The sequence below is a fragment of the Poecilia reticulata genome, linkage group LG1, assembly GCF_000633615.1.
Source record: "Poecilia reticulata strain Guanapo linkage group LG1, Guppy_female_1.0+MT, whole genome shotgun sequence".
NCBI lineage: Eukaryota > Metazoa > Chordata > Actinopteri > Cyprinodontiformes > Poeciliidae > Poecilia > Poecilia reticulata.
This window is the reverse complement of record NC_024331.1, coordinates 20,128,351-20,147,820: the sequence shown is the minus strand read 5'-3', so window position 1 is coordinate 20,147,820 and position 19,470 is coordinate 20,128,351. Positions and strand designations below refer to the sequence as shown.

The 19,470-nt window shown below is 38.2% G+C and overlaps 1 protein-coding gene across 2 annotated transcripts in view; it reads left to right on the top strand.

Moving 5' to 3' along the window:
- Positions 1-5,312: 5,312 nt before the first annotated feature.
- spock3 (SPARC (osteonectin), cwcv and kazal like domains proteoglycan 3) overlaps positions 5,313-19,470 on the top strand; it is a 25,113-nt gene continuing 10,955 nt past the window's right edge. The window contains exons 1-4 of one of the 2 annotated variants that reach the window (XM_008413578.2): positions 5,313-5,422; positions 5,575-5,697; positions 17,630-17,638; positions 17,776-17,815. In XM_008413578.2, coding sequence (XP_008411800.1) covers positions 5,575-5,697; positions 17,630-17,638; positions 17,776-17,815 — 172 coding nt within the window. In that variant the 5' untranslated portion in view covers positions 5,313-5,422. The remainder of the gene's footprint in view (positions 5,423-5,574; positions 5,698-17,629; positions 17,639-17,775; positions 17,816-19,470) is intronic. The other variant, XM_008413587.2, reaches the window with a different exon arrangement.

Here is a 19,470-nt window from a genome sequence, read left to right as displayed (position 1 = left end):
TCATCCACGCTTCTTATTTTATAAATTACAGAGTCTGACAGTCATTTGTCCTGTGGAGGAATGCGGATTTGATAAGCACTGCCACAAGACATCCAATCTTAATCATTTAATTGTTTCTCCTGCCTACTTGATAGCATCAGTGAAGGTTTAATGGCTAATTTGTTCTTATCAAAATTAACTGGAGACACTGGTTGTGTCCTGGTTCGCAGGAAATGTAGTGGTTAAAGAATTATGGGTGTAATGTCTCATAGTGTCCACTGGGTGGAGAACAAACCCAGTTAACTAAAAGTAAGAACAATGTTCTCATAAGATAAAACACAAGAGTAAAATGAGCAAGGAAATTCAAACTAATCTTTTCCAAATCACAAAAGTGTATGTGTTTCAGAGGTTGATTTATCAACAGGATATGATTTTCACAGCCTCCGATGTCCATCATGTTGTGTTCCAAGCTTAGAAGGACTTAAAAGAGAGCACTTAATTTCAGATTTTCTCAGATTTTTAATTTGATTTATCCTGTAGGTTTGACTAAAAATACCAAATGTGTTTTCCAAAAATAGGTAAAAATAAATAATCAAAAACATCATCACTCTGGTTGCAGTTTGCCCTACCTTTAGAGTCATTTGACTGCGACGTTTAGTTGTTGTTGTTCTTTTGTACAATACTGTCATTTATTTTACTAGATTTGATTAAGCTGGAGTAAAGTTCAGCTGTCCTTGATGGATTTTACTGATATTTTCTCCTTCATATTATTTAACTTAAGCTAAAGTTTACAAAGAGGCTACAAAGGAACAAAATTATCTTAATGCACAAACGTGTGTGAAGGGTACAAAAACACAGCGCAGTAAAATAGAAAAAAAATAATGACATCACTAAATCTGGAGATTAAGCACAAAATTAAAAATGGTCAAGTAGGCAAGACAGTAGATCTTAGACTTATGAAAGTTTTGCTGTAATAGCTAAAGTCTCAAAAATGTAATTTCTTTGTTTTTTTTAAAATCTCTTGAATGTTTTTTCTTTACTTTCTAATTTCTTTTTATTTCTTAATGTCACTTGCTGTTTTTATTTTAATTATGTAAAGCATTTGAAATGCCTTGCTGCTGAAATGTGCTAAATAAAATTTGATTGATTGATAAAAACATTATAAACATGTCTTTCTGGAAATAAGGTTTTCCCTTTAAATTTTCAATTAGAAACCTCAAGCAGGGAAACCTGGACCTTTGGTATTTTGACATGTTACATGAATTAACATGCTGGAATATGTAAAAACTGTATGCTCTCTTCCATTACGGGTTACTCACCCGATTATTAGACATTATAATCAATGTTACTAATTAAAAAAACTATGTTGCAAGCACATATAATTGAAGTTTCACCCAAATGAATGTGTTCTGTGCAGTGCTTTGTGTTTCTTAGTGTGCACACAGACAAGAGACGGAATAGACAGGGTTAAGAGGACTGCTGTCCTCCATAGCAGCCATTTTGAGGATATTTGTGACTATAAGGTCAGTGTTTTAGCCTCAGGATGAAAAGCTAACAGCAGAGTAATGACAGAGGGGGAAACTGGAAACAGGAGATAAAACCAAATGGGCATGGTTGAAAAGGTTGATTACAGAGCCAGTCTGCCATAAAGCAAAGGAAGGAAAAGAAGGAGAGAATAAAGAGGCTGAGGGAGAAGAAAGAAGTAAAAAAAAACCCAAAGATATCACTGAGAGAAGAAAGGAACTAAGTATTTACACACAATGAACCACGCCTTTGCTGTTTTATGTTTTATGTGGATTTGAAAAAATATTTTTGTTCCCTATTCCACAAGAATAAAACATTTTTAAAAAATTCTTCAAAGTTACAGATTTACCCTAGAGTTATTATGCATTGCATCCTCACAATTTAGGAAACATGGCACTGCAAACTTCTTCACAACATTTGCAAGCAACATTGGAAATCTTGCTTTAAAATGTGTCCTTGTGTGACATCATTGAAAAAATAAAAAATAAAAAGAAACCAGGCAAGATAATGAAGAAGAATATTCATCTTTCCAAGTCTGGTTTACCTTTGCAATAGTCAGTGAAGCAGTAGAGGCCCCCCGGAAACTCAGGAGGAGCAGCAGAGATCTGCAGCTGAGGTGAAAGAATATGTTGACGTGACAACGATTACACCCTGCATGAGCAAATTGTGATGGAATAGACTTAAGCACAAAGCTTCTTTCCATTTAAAGAAGCAAAGTGAAGCTGTTACTAGAAAAATGTTCACATATAGAAGTTTGTAACTGAATATGGTTGTAGATGGTAACAATGTCTTTCTTTAGGTCCAATTTGCCTGGAACAGCAATCAGCTGTAAGCGCAAAAACATCTTACGTAACAGAAACACAGACCTGAAAACAGTCTGTGTTTAATGGTTTCATTTTTAGTGAATTGTGTTGCCAAAAATAGATTTTAGTAATGTTGTGATTTCTTCAATATGATTGTGATCATTTCAGTTCTTCACTCTTTTCATTGTTTTTTGACATTTGGCTTACTTTCACTTTCTCCTTACCTCACCACCCATTTTTATCTTATTTTCTCTCTCCCTCCATCCCGGTGAGCAGGTGCACAGTGACAGAGTCACTGAGCCATGAAATCTCTCCTTCTCAAGACACGTTTCTTGCCTCCTCTACTCAAACACACACACATACACACGCGCACACACACACACGCTTACCCATGCAAACCGCAATTTTTTTCTACCATTTTTCCATTTTCTTCGCTCATTTACTTTATCCTTCACTCCCGGCCTGATCAAAGATTCAGAAAACAATGTGCAGTCTTGATTGTTTTACTGAGAGGATTACAGAAATTCTAACGCCAGTGGGATGGAAAATGTTTCCAGAGTTTCATTAGCAACAACAGAAATCTTTGTATGCACGCCCATGCATGTGTGTACTTGTGTGCAGGCTCTGCTGCATATGTCTCTGACCACATCTACATCTTTAATGTCTCAGACTGAATAATGTATGAACCCTGCGGGCTGGAAGACGCGCATACACGTTTTCCACCGACACAGAAAGCACAACTAAACACTCGAGCCGCAAAAAAGTTCAAACTAAATGTTTTGTTTTAAGATAAAATCATCTTTTGTGGATCAAAGAGAGCAAAGCCGAGTTCAGAACAGACCAACGCTTCCTGTTCTTTTAACCATAGTGGCTTTTCTACTACCAGCTTCCTGTTTACATGCTGCAAATTTCCTCTCGAGATGAATTCAGGCTTCACATAAAATGTCTTTCTTCTCTGCCTGCACCTGTACTTTTACATGCTTTTGCAGCTGACCATTCAGCTTGTCTCTCGTCTTATATTCCTCTCTCTCGTTGTTACAGGGCTTCAGCCGCGCACAACTTAAAACTTCTTATTTGACTTTCAAATGTCTGCACGCTGTCACTTTTTTTTTTTTTTCTTCAGCATACCCACACACACACTTGGCTTTTCCCCGGCCTCTCATGAAGATGAAGATGTGAAGCTGAGGTCAAGGTTGGTTTCCACGGCAACGATGCATAATGATGGCATGACCCACCTGACCAGCAAGCCTCTCTCCTCCTCTGCTTTGTTTGAAGACTGCTGGAATTAACGAGCTTCCGCAGAGCTGCAAGTGATTCCTTTAAAAAATTGTCATGTTACTCTTTATTTAAAAACCACACAACATTATGCATTTATTGGTTTATCAAGTTTTTGAGAATATGAATTTCATACACAATGCTTTATTTCCAGTTAACTTTGTTTTGGAGTTTGTATTCTTTTAATTGCTTCAACCACAATAAAATGTACAAACCCCCAGATCAAATCTACAATATATTAAAGGGTTGATATTAAATTTGTTTTGAGCTTAGGTGGAATCATTTTGATGGGGTCGGGGAAAATCCCTTAAAACAATCCTGACACAAATAGATTCCATGGTATCTACCTAAAAGCTTGAGAGCTTTATGTTCCTATAAAACCTGGAATACAACAGACAAAAAAAAGCGACCACTGAAAAGCCATCCAAACAGCAGGAGATGGGCGCCCTCAATTATTCTTTCATACGTGAGACAATGGTTCACTGGATAGTTTAATGAGGAGGAAAATAAGTGACTCACTTTGAGTTGTAATGCATATTTATTAGGCAGGGACCCAACTATTCAAATCAGTTTTTAGGACACATGCGGAGCGCATATTTTAGATAAACCTGCTTCATAACTCTCCAGGGTCCCTCGGCATTTCTACTTTTTTGTGTGTGTTTTATTTATTATTACTTTGTGTTATATTTGCTCATGCAAAAATTAAAAACTAGCCTGCTTTTATATTGTGGGGTGGATTTAATTTTTCATGAATGTTTTTATTCAAGTCTTTCACAAGAGAGCAATCTGTGCCCCCTTCTGGATTTTGCAATTTGTTTTGTAGGTTTACCCTTGCAAAACACTTCCTTTTTTTTTGAGATATTGGTATTAAAATGTCTTCAGAATTTAATATTTTATTATTTTCCATGGAATTAAGATGTCTTTTTAAATCTACTATAAATCAGCAATTTTAAGGGACTTAATTTTTGTATTTTAACTGACAAAATTGGAAATTAGCAGGCTACAATTTCGGGAGATTTAGACATTTGTTATTTATTTTGAGAATTGAAGCTAATATATTGCTTAAATTGGATATTCTGGTTATTCTTGTTGTATTTTTGTCATGCAACTTGCTCTTGTGGCCGCCGAAAGACTAGAAAGCCATCAGCCTGTAAGTAGAGACTAGCTGCGTTTTGAACTTTACGTGTCCCAGAGCCCACTAACCCCCGCAGCGGGCGGCTGCGCCTATACAATCACAAATCAATCAGGATGGGCTGTTAGGAGCGTGGAAACCGGGCTACCTTGTGGCGTCACGTTAGACTGGCTGCGCCTGATCTCTGCTGGGAATGTGAGTCACTTCTGGCGCAAACAAAGCCCACCCAGTCCCTGTTGGGATTCGGAGGGTTAGCAAAGCAGAACAATAATAAAGGAAATACAAACTTTTACTTTTTTTAATTTTTTTAATTTTATTATTATTCTCAACATTTTTTCCAACTTTCTTTGTCTGTTAGTTTTAAATCATATTTTCAATTAAACGTGTTTACTTTAATGAGGAATAGGCTTTTAAGAGTGAATCGGTGTAGCGACAGAATGATAGTGGTTAGTAAACCTCCGCACTGAAGAGACGGAGCGCCGGGCACGCGTACGGTGCCTTGCGCGCTCCCGCCCGCTGCTGCGCACAGACAGTCGGTGCGGAGAGAGAGAGAGAGAAAGAGAGAGAGAGAGAAAGAGATAGAGAAAGAGAGAGAGAGAGAAAGAGAGAGAGAGAGAGAGAGAGAGAGAGAGAGAGAGAGAGCTGCTATTAGTTGTGACAGAAAGCGGCGTCAAGCACATACCGTCTGAGGAGCAGCTGCTGCGACAAGGTGGGTTTAAGGAAATCTATTTTGTTATGCTCACGCCGAGATTCGTTTGGCTTTGTCGCATATTTGGAGCGCTTCTGTTTTCAGCGCGGTTGCCATGTCCTCCAGCTTGATCCAGCGTCCTCCTCTCCGCGCTTGTTGTTGTGTATCCGCAGATGCTGAGCGTCGCCGTGCTGTGTGTGTGCGCCGTCGCCTTCGGGCACGTCTCCGCTCGCTCGGACAGCGGCAATTTTCTGGACGATAAGTGGCTCACCGGAAGATGGGATAAATTCAGAGATGTAAGTGACGTTTCGGGGTTTTGTTAGCAGATAATACCCCCCACCAGCATCACCCAACCCCCATCCTCCCAAGTCCCCCCCTTTTTTTCCCCTCCTCACAGCCTCACGCATTGGGTTGAGATCATGCGCTCCTCGTTTTCATCTCGTTGTCTCAGCGACGCGTCACGGGTTCCTCTGCTATGTTTGTCACACGTTCATCAGCCTCTTCACTCAGGCTGTGAACAAACCAACAACCATTCAGGGAGGATCCTTGCTTGTGTGTGTGTGTGTGTGTGTGTGTGTGTGTGTTTTTCTCGCTGTGTGGTTAACAGAGGTAGCCAAGGCCTCAGAGACACAGAGCTGTCTGTGAGTGACCGAAAAGGGCCCAAATAGGTAGAAACAGGGCCACACCGAGGTTTACTGGGACCCTGAGGAGAATTGGATCTGGAAGGCCAGTTTTAGTTGACTCTTGTTTAAGCATCATAAGGTGCAGCTTACTGTGGTTAATAACAGTTACAGATATAAAACCATTACAATTTATCACCATAGTGCTCTAAAGAAAACTTTTGAGTCATCATAGTTTTTTTCCATAGCGCCACCACCTCTCCCCTCGCCTGCAGCTGCACTGTGCTAGTCCACTGTTTGTACGAGGATTTCTATAGTCAAAAAGAAGAAGAAGAAGAAGAAAAAAAAATCCAAATTAATTTCACAATTAATTTGGAATTAATTGTGAAAAACGCTGTGAGTCAAGGAGTGGAAACTAATTAAGGTACTTGGGTTTCAAACTGCAGTGTGCAAGATGTCTGCTTAGGGTTTATTTGCACCTCGGCCAGTTCGGTACCTGACTTACTTGGATACTTCAGTTTGAAATTTTCAGGTGAACTTTTTATGTGTACTTTGATTTATAATAATTTTCTATATTAGGGAGTCATGTTTTGTAAGAGTGAATTGCCCCTAACATGAATCAGAATCTGTATAATTAGAAATAGGGTTTAAAACAAGATTTTAGTTAAATTCCATAAAATAATATAACATATAATATAAAAATGTACTGATGTTTGAATTGCCGCAGGATGACACACGGCACTGCACGGGACATGGGGGCTTCCTCCCATCATCCAGAAACATGCATGTTGTGATAAGTTGGCTCTCTAAGTTGCTTTTAGGTGCAGTGAGTGTTGTGTGTGTGCCAGTTTCTGCCATGTGTGTTTCTGTGTTACCCTGAGGTGGAGAGGCGACCCTTCCAGGACGTAGCAGCCCTGTCCTCCATTTACCACTCAAGATAGACAGATAAACAGGGAAGAAGAAAATACGAGATTTGTCCATTTGTGTATTTTACTTCACAATTAATCAAAAATATTTGTCATCCAAGATAACTACATTGAAACACAACTAGATGTGGGATGAGACACAAAAGGGGAACATGTGGGTAAATGGGGGAGGGGGGCGTTACTAATTGGCAAAGGGGGGAATTGACCTGTAGCTGTCTGGTAAGCGACCAGCTGTGGGCCTGACCGTTAGCATGGCTAGTTAGCTAGCAAATATCAACTTGTTACAATTGTAGAAAAGAGAAATACCAGAAGATAAATAACAAGCAATCGGATGATGTTTTACAGTCGTGTTTTGAATGTTTGTGTAAATGGCTCGGAAGCTGTGATGTTTTTGCTCGAGGTCATCATACCGCGAGAATCTTACAGATTTTCATTCCTATTTTAAATTCTGATTCTACTAAGCACATCTATCAAGTTATTCATTTAATATATTTAATATTAATTAGATTAATATTTAACATTTTAGATTCTAAAAAAAAATTATTTCATATGAATTATATGAAGCAATGGGGAAACTGGATTTTTAAAAATGTGTTGGTTCAACTGAGTGAATTTAAAAGTTGACATATTTTTCAAAACTGGACCACAAAGCAATGAAATGTATTTTTTGTGAAAATTTCACGGCTCTTGGAAACCTCTCACTGGCAGGGGGTTAAACTGTGTTTTATTTGTTCTAGTCGGATGATCAAAGTTCTCTGTAGGAATACAAGAAGAACATTTGAAATAGGACCAAACATTTCGCATCACCAGGCAGCCCCAAGTTCAGTACACCAATGCAAGTCTCATTGGTTGGCCTTTGTGTTCTCTCCTGGACGTCACACATCAAAAATGAGAATATCTGACATTTATCTGAACAAATATCTTCAGTTTAATTCTAATCAAAATATTCCGTTTTTTTTTTTTTATTGAAGCAAAACATCTACAAGTCAATTTCCTTAATTAAAATGTATTGATTTTTATTGCCTAATACTTATTATTTTTTTAAAAAAAAAGTCTTTTTTACAATTTGGCTACAAAGATGGCCCATAGAACGTCAACCTGTGAAGAAATATAAGCCAAGACAGGGATGTTGTGAATATATTATTATTATTATTTCTCTATATTTGGTTTTGCATAAATTATATAAAAAAAATCTCGAGGAATTATTAAAACACTGAAATGTAGAGCATGTCCTCTTGGAGATGGCATCCTTGTGGGATCATTAAATGAATATTACAGGCTGTCTGTCTGATTAGGCCTACCTGTAGCCTACATATGCTTCCCCAGTGATTTGCCTCTTCTCTCAGCATAACAGTGATTTACTGTGAAGTGATCTGGCTGATTATGCTGCTGCTGAAAGCCCTCAGCAGCAGACTATATGTCAGCCACCATTAACCTGGCATGCTAAGGCCACTTAGGGCATTAATGCTCCTGCAGTCTCTGGCGGATAATACCTCTGATCATGTGGTCCTGTTGCTCAGTTTGCTGCAATTAATCACCCTCCTCTGCACTAATTCCTGTATCGATTAAACAACCATTTAGTAAGAAAATGCTGCGTTTTTTTTTTTCTTTTTAGCAGCGTTGTTATTCTTGTGTCGTACACTGGGGGACTTGAATGCTGCTTCTTAAGATGTTTTCAGCAAGTAGCCGCTGCTGTTGAAAACTATTGAAATTACTGCTCCGTGCTTCACATGGTCTGTCTTCTGCTAAAAAAAGATATCATGCCTCTAGCCGCACATTTAATGGCTCCACAAGCGCAACAGAGTGCATGCTCTGACTTGTACTCACAAAAACACACACACACAATAACAAATATGAGCTTTATGTGCAGCAAAAGGATCGGCACTCACATTAAGCCTAGAAACCATCTTTTTGAGAAAAAAATTGTCGTTGGATTGAGTTAGAAAAACAACAAGGTAAAGAATTGCAGTAAAATAAAGCTACACTCCAACCTCAATAGAAGGTCATTTCCTGTGTGCTACAAATGTAGGATTTATAGCTCTAGAGCCAGAGAGAGATACAGAAGTGGTGTTCTTTCTGTTTCTTTTTTTATTCGATTTTTCATCTCCTTTAGTGTCGGGACAGACGTTTTCTCTGCTAGCCATGGCAAAGCCCTTAAGCACAGGTGGACCCATGTGATACGCCTCAGGTCCTAAATTGGATTATGCAAATACGCATCCAGGAACAAAAGGTTGGAGAGTAAATTTTACTGGCCATGTGCCTGTTCTATTTATGGTTACCTCTTTTCCTGAAATAAGGAGACAGACAGAAAAGCAGACATAGACCCTTGCACAACTATTCATACGCATTTTTCACATTTTGTCATGTCACAGTCACAGATTTTTAAAAAATATTTACCGTTAATTTATATTATAGACTAACATAAAGCATATGTATAAATGTGAACTTAAAGGAAAAGAATTCATGGTTCAATACAAAAAAAAATGTAAAGTTGAATATTGAGGGCTGTGCACATAATCGATAGAGTTGGGTAATAAAATTATAGCAATTTTGATTTTTCCTTGATAGATATATGAGAAAAGGTTGATATGGTCCTTCAATATACAGAAAAGATGATAGCCAGTGATAATAAGAGCTTCTCCAGTTTGGAACAATCATATGACTGGAAAAGAGAGATTCAAAGTTAGGTTGACACATGCAGCACAGTGGCAGTCAGACTTATAATGTTTGTGCAGCACCAGCCTCTTAGTTAGGTAAAGGGTACGGCATGACTGGAAAAAAAAGAGTGTCCTGAAGGATGAAAATACAGAAGACACAGCAAATGGCATATTTAACAAGAATAGTTTAGTCATGTGAAAGTACTTTGGCTATTTAAAGTCGGACAGAAAACAAATTAGCATGCTCTGCAAATTATGTTCTGATGAAGTCAGTGAATACCACCAATCAGTACTCCCCTAATTCAAATTTGTTTGTGTCTGTTTATTTTAGTCATTCTTTTTTTTTTTTTGTCTTTGAAAATTGCTAAAGTTTATTGCTAAATTGCTAAATGAGGATATAAAGATTGAAATTTCTTTCCTATCCAAGCATAGACAGTGCCTATTTTATTGTTTTGATTGTTTTCCTTGAAAGCTGCTAAAATTTTCAGTGAAGATATATATTTACCTGTTTACATATCTTTTTCTTTACTAAAATAAAGCAATATTTCAAATGGGATAAACAAAGGAGAAATTTTAAGAATTTATATTTAAATTCCTATTTTATTTATTTGACATCAACAAAAATGTTTTTGTGTTTATTCTTTAATATTTTAATTTAAATATGCCTCTTTTATTAATTCAAAACATGGAGCTAAATACAGGATAATGACATATTTGAGGCTGAAACAGACTTGACACTATGGCAGAGGTTCACTTTCCAACAGACCTCTAAGCATACAGCCAGAACTACAATGGAATGGTTTAGATGAAAGCATATTTGTTTTATATTTGTGCCTTAGAATGATCCAAAATTTATTGTTACTGTTATTTGTTAAACGATAAATAGAAAATCATCTTTTTTCCTACGTGGCAACAATTGGGAGTACTCTCGTAAAGCAGTATGTAGATATGACAATTTGTTCATTTTCTTGCTTTAACCTTGAGACTTAGTAGAAGTGCAGCTCTCTATATTTGGTGTCTTTCATTTCCTGTTTCAGGTGCTGTCTTCGGCTGAGTTTTTTTTTTTTCCTTTCAGACAGTAGCACATCAGTACATTGTGGAAGGTATTTGTGTAAATGCCAGCGGTTTTGAAAATGTTCACTTTTTATTTTGCAAGCGCTGCAGACACTTGGACTTGTATCCCTGCACAGCTGCCAAAGCTGAAATATTTTCAGAAACAGAGCCCAAATAAAACCTTCGAGATAAATGCTTCAGCATTTTGTTGTACAATTATATTGCTAAAGCTAATACTAAGGTTGATTTTTCTGGCCAGATGCATGCGTGGTAGGCAAAACTTGGAAGTGATGCCAGTCTGATTTATGCCGCCATGCATAATGGAACAAATGCATCCTCTCCTGTCACAACACTGCCAAGTTGTACATTGCACGCTCTGTAGAGGTTGCACCTCAAGGCACAGTCCGCCTTGAGGTGCAAGGCTGACTGTGATCGGAGTGACACAAGCTTTAAACACAAACACAATGTAAACTGTAGTTCTGTGACACACTGACCACTTCAACTTTTATTTTCAGGGGCTTAATAAAGTGGCAGAGGCTTTTTATTTGCGTCTGTTGTCATTTCAAGTAAACTACCCCACTGATGTTAGATGGAACAGTGGACAAGCAGTAGTGTAAAATCAAAAGAAGAGAATATGGTGGCCACACCTCAGTTCATTTGTTTATTTGACACAGAAAAACTCTGCAATCAGTTTCCAATCTAGGAGGTAAAGCAGACGAATCCCAGATATCCCGCTTATATAACTTCTGACTTCAGTTTTGTCCTACAGTGAGATTATTTGCCATGTCTTTGCTTTCCATGAAGCTTTCGCTTCCAATCAGGGCTGCTAAGGCTGATCCAATAACCAACATATATGGACCTCACAATGACAAATTTGTCAAGACTTTACCCAAATTACTCCTCCAGGGTAGTCATCCTGTGCAGAAACTATGCCTGTAGTGCAACTTAAAGTGTATACAGCAAGCATGTGGTACAATGTTGCTTTCATTTTGCTCTAAAAGCCATCACTGCATCTCACACTAAGTGCACAAGATAGGAGCCTGGCTGCTGACTTACTGTAAGCCCTGTTAGGATGGCTGCCTAGACCTGGGGCCTGAGATTGACTCAGGAGAAAGATTATTGTAGCAATGAATTGGAAAAAAGTGATGAATGATTTGTGATGACAGCGACTTGATTGCATGGTTTACCGTGAGAACAAAATAATGTCCTGGTTAGGCCAGTCTCATTAGAAGAGATTATACTTGTCTTATATATATCTTTTCCCCATTCTTTATGTATTTTTTAGTGTCCGTGTGTGTTCTGTGTTGTGGAGTGTGAATGATGTTGGGAAGGTACAGAGCTTGAGGCCTTTTCCACTTCAGAGCACCTTGGTATGAATTTGCCTGTATTTTGTGCGAGCATGCACGCCACAAGCTTTAGCAAGAAAAACAGCCAGTAGAATTTAACGTGCAGGTCTCCTGTTGGACGTTGGTAAAAAAAAAAAAAAAGAAGAAGCAGCAGATTAGAGACAAAAAGAAGCAATTGGGGTACATCTAGGAAAGGTAATATCAGGCCAGCAAAGGTGAGAAACACCTGGACCTTTCTTGTGGGCACACACCCGATGAGCCCACTGTTGTGCTTCACTTTATTTTCACATCCTTTTTCACATTTGGCAATGTTAGGCAAGACAACTAGTGGACACAAATACACTGTTTCATTTCCACGTTGAATGTTTCTGTTCCTGATTTTCATGCCTCTCAAACTGAAATATCAGTATCTACCTTAAACTGTAAGGGTGTAATATGGGATTGCAGAACTAGTGTAACTCAGCACAAAGCAAAGACAGCTGCAGTAACACGTGTGCAGGTCCGCTCAGAGCAGATACATCATAAACTGGTAGAATCTGATGATGATAATGACATGCTTATGTTGGTGCACAACAACTTTGTGTGTGTCTAAAGCACTGGATGCATCTGAACTCACCCGAAGGGAAGTTCTTAAGGAGAAACCCCCCATAGAGGAAGGCTGCAGGCTGTAAAACTGCACAACCTTTGCAATTCCAGCTACATGATTCTAAATGGTCATATGGCCTGCAAAGCCTTGTTTGATGTGAAGCTTGGTGTTAATTTTGGAACTATGATGTGAAATGTTAAAGCCACAAAAAGTCCCATTTAAAATTGGTCACATGAACAAGCACGCGGACGGAAGTCAGACGAGACCAAATTTGAATTCAGCCACTCTAAATATACAACCAGAGCTATGGTGGAATTGTTTGGATCAAACCATTTTCGTCTGTCAGAATGACAAAGTAAAAGTTCAGACCTGTATCCAATCTGTGGCAAAAAAAAAAAAAAAAATTGAAGTTCACAGACACTTTTCATCCAGCCAAAATCTCAAAGAACAATGGGCAAACAAATTAGTCTCTAGATGTGTGAAGCCAAAAGATTTGAAGCTGCAAGAAAAGGTTAAAGGTGATTCAACACAGTGTTAGCTAAGAGGGAGCTGAATAGGAAGTGCTCGCGTTTTCCAGATTTGTATGTTGAAAATATCCACGTACCCATTTCACCCAACTGTTTGTACAATGTGGAAAACAATGTTCAGTGGTATGAGCACTTGTGCTCAGTGCTGCATTTGGTGTTTTGAGTCTATAGTTGAGTTAGTGCTCCTCCAATTATTTAATGTGTTTAATGCTGTCAGATTCCAGCGCTCACATTGGGTGTTTTGTGGTTTGTTAATGGGACCATATCTGGGTGCAGGAAGCGCTTTCGTGTTTGTTTGTTTGTTTGTTTGTTTGTTTGGATGCTCTTCTGTGTTTGCGTTGTTCTGTTCCAATGTGTCCGTTGAAGCCATTAAGGAATCAGACCGCAAGCACTTTCGTTGTCTTTCTGCTGTGTTTGCTTCTCTGGAGGGCCCGGCCTCTGTAATGCAATGTTCTCATTATTCTGTCTCTGCTTGCAGAGCTAGAAAGGAACCGACAGACATTTTCTTTGCTTTTTTTTTTTTTTTATTACATAGGTGGACAGTAAACAGGGAAAGAAGAATGGGGATGGGTGGAGAGGAGCCTCTGCTGAATAGGTAGAGGGTTAGGTAGATCAACAATGCAAGGCAGAAAGGAGAAATTAATTTGAGCTGTGGAAGAACAGGAGTGGACCCCGTGCTCCTTATAGGAAGAAAGGAAGTGACACCAAGATAAAGTCACTGTTTTCCCCTCTGCTTATCTTTTTATAAGCAGAGGGGAAAACAGTGAGTTCATTCAAAGCCAAAACTAAGGGCATGTTCATAACACCCCAAACTCTGCTGCAGGAGATTGTTGTGGACCAAAACTGATTATAATTTCAGTCATAAACTTTTAAAGTAAATTTCTGCTCCTACTGCTGTAAGAGGCCACTAATTATTTGCATCCGGAGCAGAGAGTCCAAATAAAATGAGCTGGGATAGTTTACGAGGAAAAATTCTTGTATAAAGATTAACAAGGAGAAATCACTGCCTAACTTTACTTTAAAAAAAATAAAAAAATAAAAAAATCTGATATTATCAAATAGGTTCGTGCATAACAGCATTATTTGAAGCAGAGCATTTCAGTGAAGAAATATGATGATTTTAAACCTTCCTCACCCACGTCCCAACTTAAAAGGTTTACTTCCGTTTCCTTAGAGGCCATTGTTTTACATTTTCAAAGCCCTCTGAGCTGTATAGTGCAGCAGTTTCACTTGGCTGCCTTTAGGTGTTATCTTAAGGGTTTTTTTTAGAAACCATTCAAAGCATATCAAGCTTTTCTGGTTTTAATAATATCAGGACTTTTTCACACTTCATATGCTTCCAGTCAAAATCTTTGTAGCTGCTACAAACATATTAAATTGTGCATTAGTCTGATAATTATCTCAGTACTCCATTATAAACACTCAGGTGCATATTTATATACTGTGGTACATTGCTGTCAGGTTTTCCAGTTCTTATACCAATGTTGACCTAAAATTGAAAATGCTTAAACCCCAAAGTTTAAAATCACCAGATATAAAAAGCTGCACTGATAGCAGCCTGGATGTCAGTCTTTAACTGTATTGAAAACAGTTCAAGGAATTTGAAGGGTTGAATGCTTTATTTATTTATTAAATTTTTATCAGTGACTAGGGTTAAGGGTGGAGTAGCATCATCTCTAAGTATTGAGCATGCTGGGGTCGGAGAATAATGGGACTTCTGAAGGCAAACTGCGTGCAAGTACGCATGAGGGTGACTGACTGCGAACGATAAACACAGCAACAATGGAGACCTGTGAAGAAACAAGAAAAGCCTATCACTGTGGTGGAGTGTAGGCACCCAAAGACAGACAAAACGTCTTTGGAGTGAGACGTCTGAACTCACACTGGGCTAAACAACTGAGCGCTCACTATTTCATAATCCCTTTTTACATTTGAATCAGAAGCCAGCACCTGCTGGGATTCTCTGTGGCCCGTCCCTCTATTAAAAGCCAGCAAATCTCTCACCTTGACGCATTCCAGATTTAGACTGCAGGGCTGCAGTCACAGGGCACTGAACTGAGTCACTACCTCAGGGAAGATTTATGTGAAGTATCTAGTTGCACAAATGTTTCACCTGAAAAAGCTCTATTTCATAGCTACGCTGAGGAGGTTTAAAAGAATATAGCAGTGAGGAAATGGAAAGGAAAACATGGAGGTAAAAGGTTCTTAAAGGTTTTTTTTTTATTGATGTCAGATGATGAGTGTTACATTGACTCTCAAAAGTCTGCCATTTTTCTGCTTTCCCTTTAATTAATATTAGGTATAAACAAAGAAGAACTAATGTCAAAATTAGATAAAAAAGTTGCATAAAACAAGTGTGTGCTCACTCAAGCAATAAGGATTTGAAGCTTTCGTCTATAATTCATCCCTAACAGATTTGTGTGATTGAATTCTCAGGATGGGAATTTTTTTCCATTGATTCATCAGGATCTCATTTTTTAAGATGACAAAAAGCCTGGGAGTCTTGACAGCAACGTGTGCACTTTAGAAACCCGTTGTGTGCGTTTATATGTGTGTTAGAGAGCAGAGCTGAGAACCTCAGAATGTTACCGTATAGCAGTGGGATCTCAGATCAAGGCCTCTCCATCTTGTTAAAGCCAGAGCAGTGCTGACTCCGTTCTTCTCCCTCTCTTTATATGAAGTCCTTTTAGCCACAGAGAGCAGTTTCTAAGGAGGCCCAAAAAAAAAAAAAAGTTGCCTCCAGCAGCTCACAACAGACCCTCAATCTGCTCTCCAGCTTTTATATTGCAACCCTTTTACAAAATTCAACATGTGGCTATTATCTTCAGTGGAAAAGGGTACAACCAACGTTCAGTCCCATACCAGATGACTCTGGCTGGAGGAGTCTCCCGGCTTTATTTGCTGCTTCTCAGACTTCTGCTGTGTGAGTAAGAAGTCCTCAGAAACAGGCTTAAAAACAAGTTTATCAACTGAAGCATCTGGCACAGGAACTCTGAAACCCACAAGAGCGCCCGCCTGCAAATAAAAAGAGGTACAATAAATCTTGTGTACCTGTCAGCAGGGCGACTTGCACCACATTTTCAGTTCTGCTGCATGTGGGCCTGAATTTGGCTCTCTGTTCAGAAGTTCTACACACTTCCTCCCAGGAGTTGTCAATATCAGTTGGCAAGATTGTGTCTGAATGTTGTCTGTGTGTTTATGGCAAAAGGAAGCACGTTACTTGGTCTTAGTGATTATAAAGTGTGAAAAGTGCAGTTATTTACTGAACACCTTGGTTGTATTGTAAATGAGATTTAAAAAAAGGCTATTTTAGAACAGCCATGGGAACACATATTATGTCTCAGAGATGAATATTTGGACCCTTTTCTTATTTTGTTGTACAGGATTCATTTTCCTCCATTTCATGCAGCAATTTAGCTCTGTATCTTATCAAATTTTTGCTGATGATAAACTGATTTACATATCCCTCCAAATCCTGATAATGTCACATACAGAGCTCAATGCCCTACACTGATGCTTTGCAGAGATTAGAAACTAAAAACAATATTCTCTAGTGAAATGACAATAAAACAGATCCTGTCATTTTTTCCCCCAAAGGACATTCCCCCCCAAAAAATCCAATAATATTGCCCAGTCCTATAGAATCTTAGGGATTATTATCGAATACTCTACTAAAAATAATATCTAGAAGTCCTCTTAGATTTTATTTAACCATGTTTTACAAACTAATTATTGGGAAGCTTTTGCTACAAGCAGCAATGCATGGTTTTGTTTAGTAACAAAGCTATCCAGAGCTATCTTTATTCCTGCTTAAGCTGAGAGTCAGTTTCAGGTTTACAGATGTTTCAAAGTTTAGCTGACAGGAAGCTTAATGAGCACCTAGTAACTGCAAGCAGCAATGTCTGTGTCTACCAAAGTGAATGTAGAGCCATTTCTTAAATGTCAGATATCCAGCATTTCCAAATCCAGTATGTTTCATGACTGAAACTTCCACACCAAGAGTTGTTTGTTTTTGATAGTGCTGCCTGATCATTGCTTTTATTTACTCTCAAGAATTACATTCCTTTAGCTTCAACGTTCCATGTGCAACTACATAGTTCTGAAGTATATTTTTTAGATTAAAATGTTTTATTTTTGTTAATAAAAGGTTAATTAACCAAATTCCTTTTATTTAATAAATCACACAAAGTCAAAAGACACGTGTCCAAAAGAACCAGTGTAATTATTTATATTTTAAAACCTAAAAAATCTTGCAATGACATTTTCAAATTTCTTAATAATTCGAAAATAATCCAAATTCCTGCCAAAGATTTAAAAGTTAACACATGTAAGTGAGGATGATAAGCAGCTAGTTTCAAACCAGCTCTTTATAATACTGCAAACACGTATTGCTACAACAATATATAATGTGTGGTTTTGTTTCCTACATAGCCACATGCCTATTTTATAAGGCAATATCTATGTTTTAAAATTAATTCCTGGTTCTCTGTCTTTGTAATGCTTTCTCCCAAAGGAAGTTGAGGTTTGTATGATGATTATTTTTGGTATTCTGCATTGAAAAACCTATATTGTTGTGCTTGTAGTGAACAGTAATACCTTCTCAGAATATTCTCTGAACATTTTTTTTCTGATTATGTTTATTGACTAACTGTGTTTCAGGAGCCTGGAACATGGACTCCATCCAAGCCCTTCGATCAAGGTGGGTGAGAATGAGAAAGAGCAAAGCCCCCGGGGTGGTTTAGTTATGTAATGAAATAATGAAAAAAAAAAGGAAAATACTCCAAGAGCGGCTCGCTGACCTCTAATTGTTCTGAGGTTTCACTAGCATCGTTCGAGTTGCAGGTGTTATTAAATTCCCAGAATTTGAAAACAAATGCCAATTTTATAATACAAGATGTAGATGATAAACATGTCATGAAAAACAGTTGTTTGGGCCCATAAATAAGAACATTTTTCCGCAAGCATGGAATTACAAATTCAATGTAAATGGATTAGAAACAGTTTTTGATGATCATCTAAATATGTTGCATAGATTTCTGGCTGAGAGGTTAAAGATATGTTTTACAACTATGATACATTTGATACATAAACTTTCCAGGTTATTTTGTGGGTGTGATGGGTAAGAGTAAAATACAGTGCTTATCTAAAGTCTTATAAATTGTCAAATGTATAAGACTATGTTATTGTGGCCAGAAAACGAGTCTTTTGTCCAAACAGGTGTTTGTTCAAGGCAACTTTAATGTGCTCTTTAAACGAGGATTAACCAGATTAAGCTGTGTCACAACACTTCACCTTAGACATGAATATCTTTACCATTTGTTTCTTAACAAGTTAACTTGCTACCCCCTAATGAAGTTTTCACCTTCAACAGTTTGCCCTAGTGATAATGTTTGCATGTTTTCACTCTGTTTTGACATGACTCTGATGATTTGGCTCATAACATATTTCAGTGGACTTTCCCAGTTGTTTATGAGGCTTAGCAATTGATCTTGACACATTTATAGACTACTCTTTCAGCTGGTGCAGGATCACAATGCTCAGAGGAAGTCACATGAAGTCACATGACTCTTAACAGACAGGAAGCTGCAGGCAGAACAGTCATTTTTCTGTGAATGTGGGTAAAAATCCTTAGATTCCTGGGAATACCAAGGTCAATTAAATCAACAAAATGACGTGCATAGCCTTTTAATACAGTCTTACAAACCTGCACACAAAAATGTCATGTTTTTTTGTGTTTATTTTTAAATCAGGTGCTCAGGTTGGGGATGCAGATTAAATCACAGTCAGTGCAACAACATCAGGTCCTTGGGGACTGGAGAGGATGCATTCTGTTGGGCATCTTGACTCGATAGTGGTGATTGGACGGAGAAGTTCTTATGAAAACAGAAAAACTCTTTTCGTTTAATGTCACCGAGCAGCTAAAACCAGGAGGATTTTCTATTCTTTGATCATCTCATTGCTATTTGTATTACAGACAGTGGTAATCTCCTGCGCTCATCCAGGCACACCAGGACATGAACATATCCTCTCACTTATCAGTGTGTCGTCAAACACACACACACAAACACACGCACACACACACACACACACACACGCACAAACCCACACACACACACACACAGACAGGGAAACAATAGCATTAGATAGTGCGTTGGAGGATGGAGGCAGGATAATCTGCCAAAGCTGCTCTGAGATTACAGTAAGGTTCTTTCGAGTAGAGGTCATGCGCAAACTGTCCTGACCACAGCCAATGGCTTTGGATCTTGCTCTTAGGTGTGTTGCTTAAAGTTGACATTGGATCAAAAACTGTATCTACCGAGATCAAACCATCCCCCAGAGATTCATATATATATA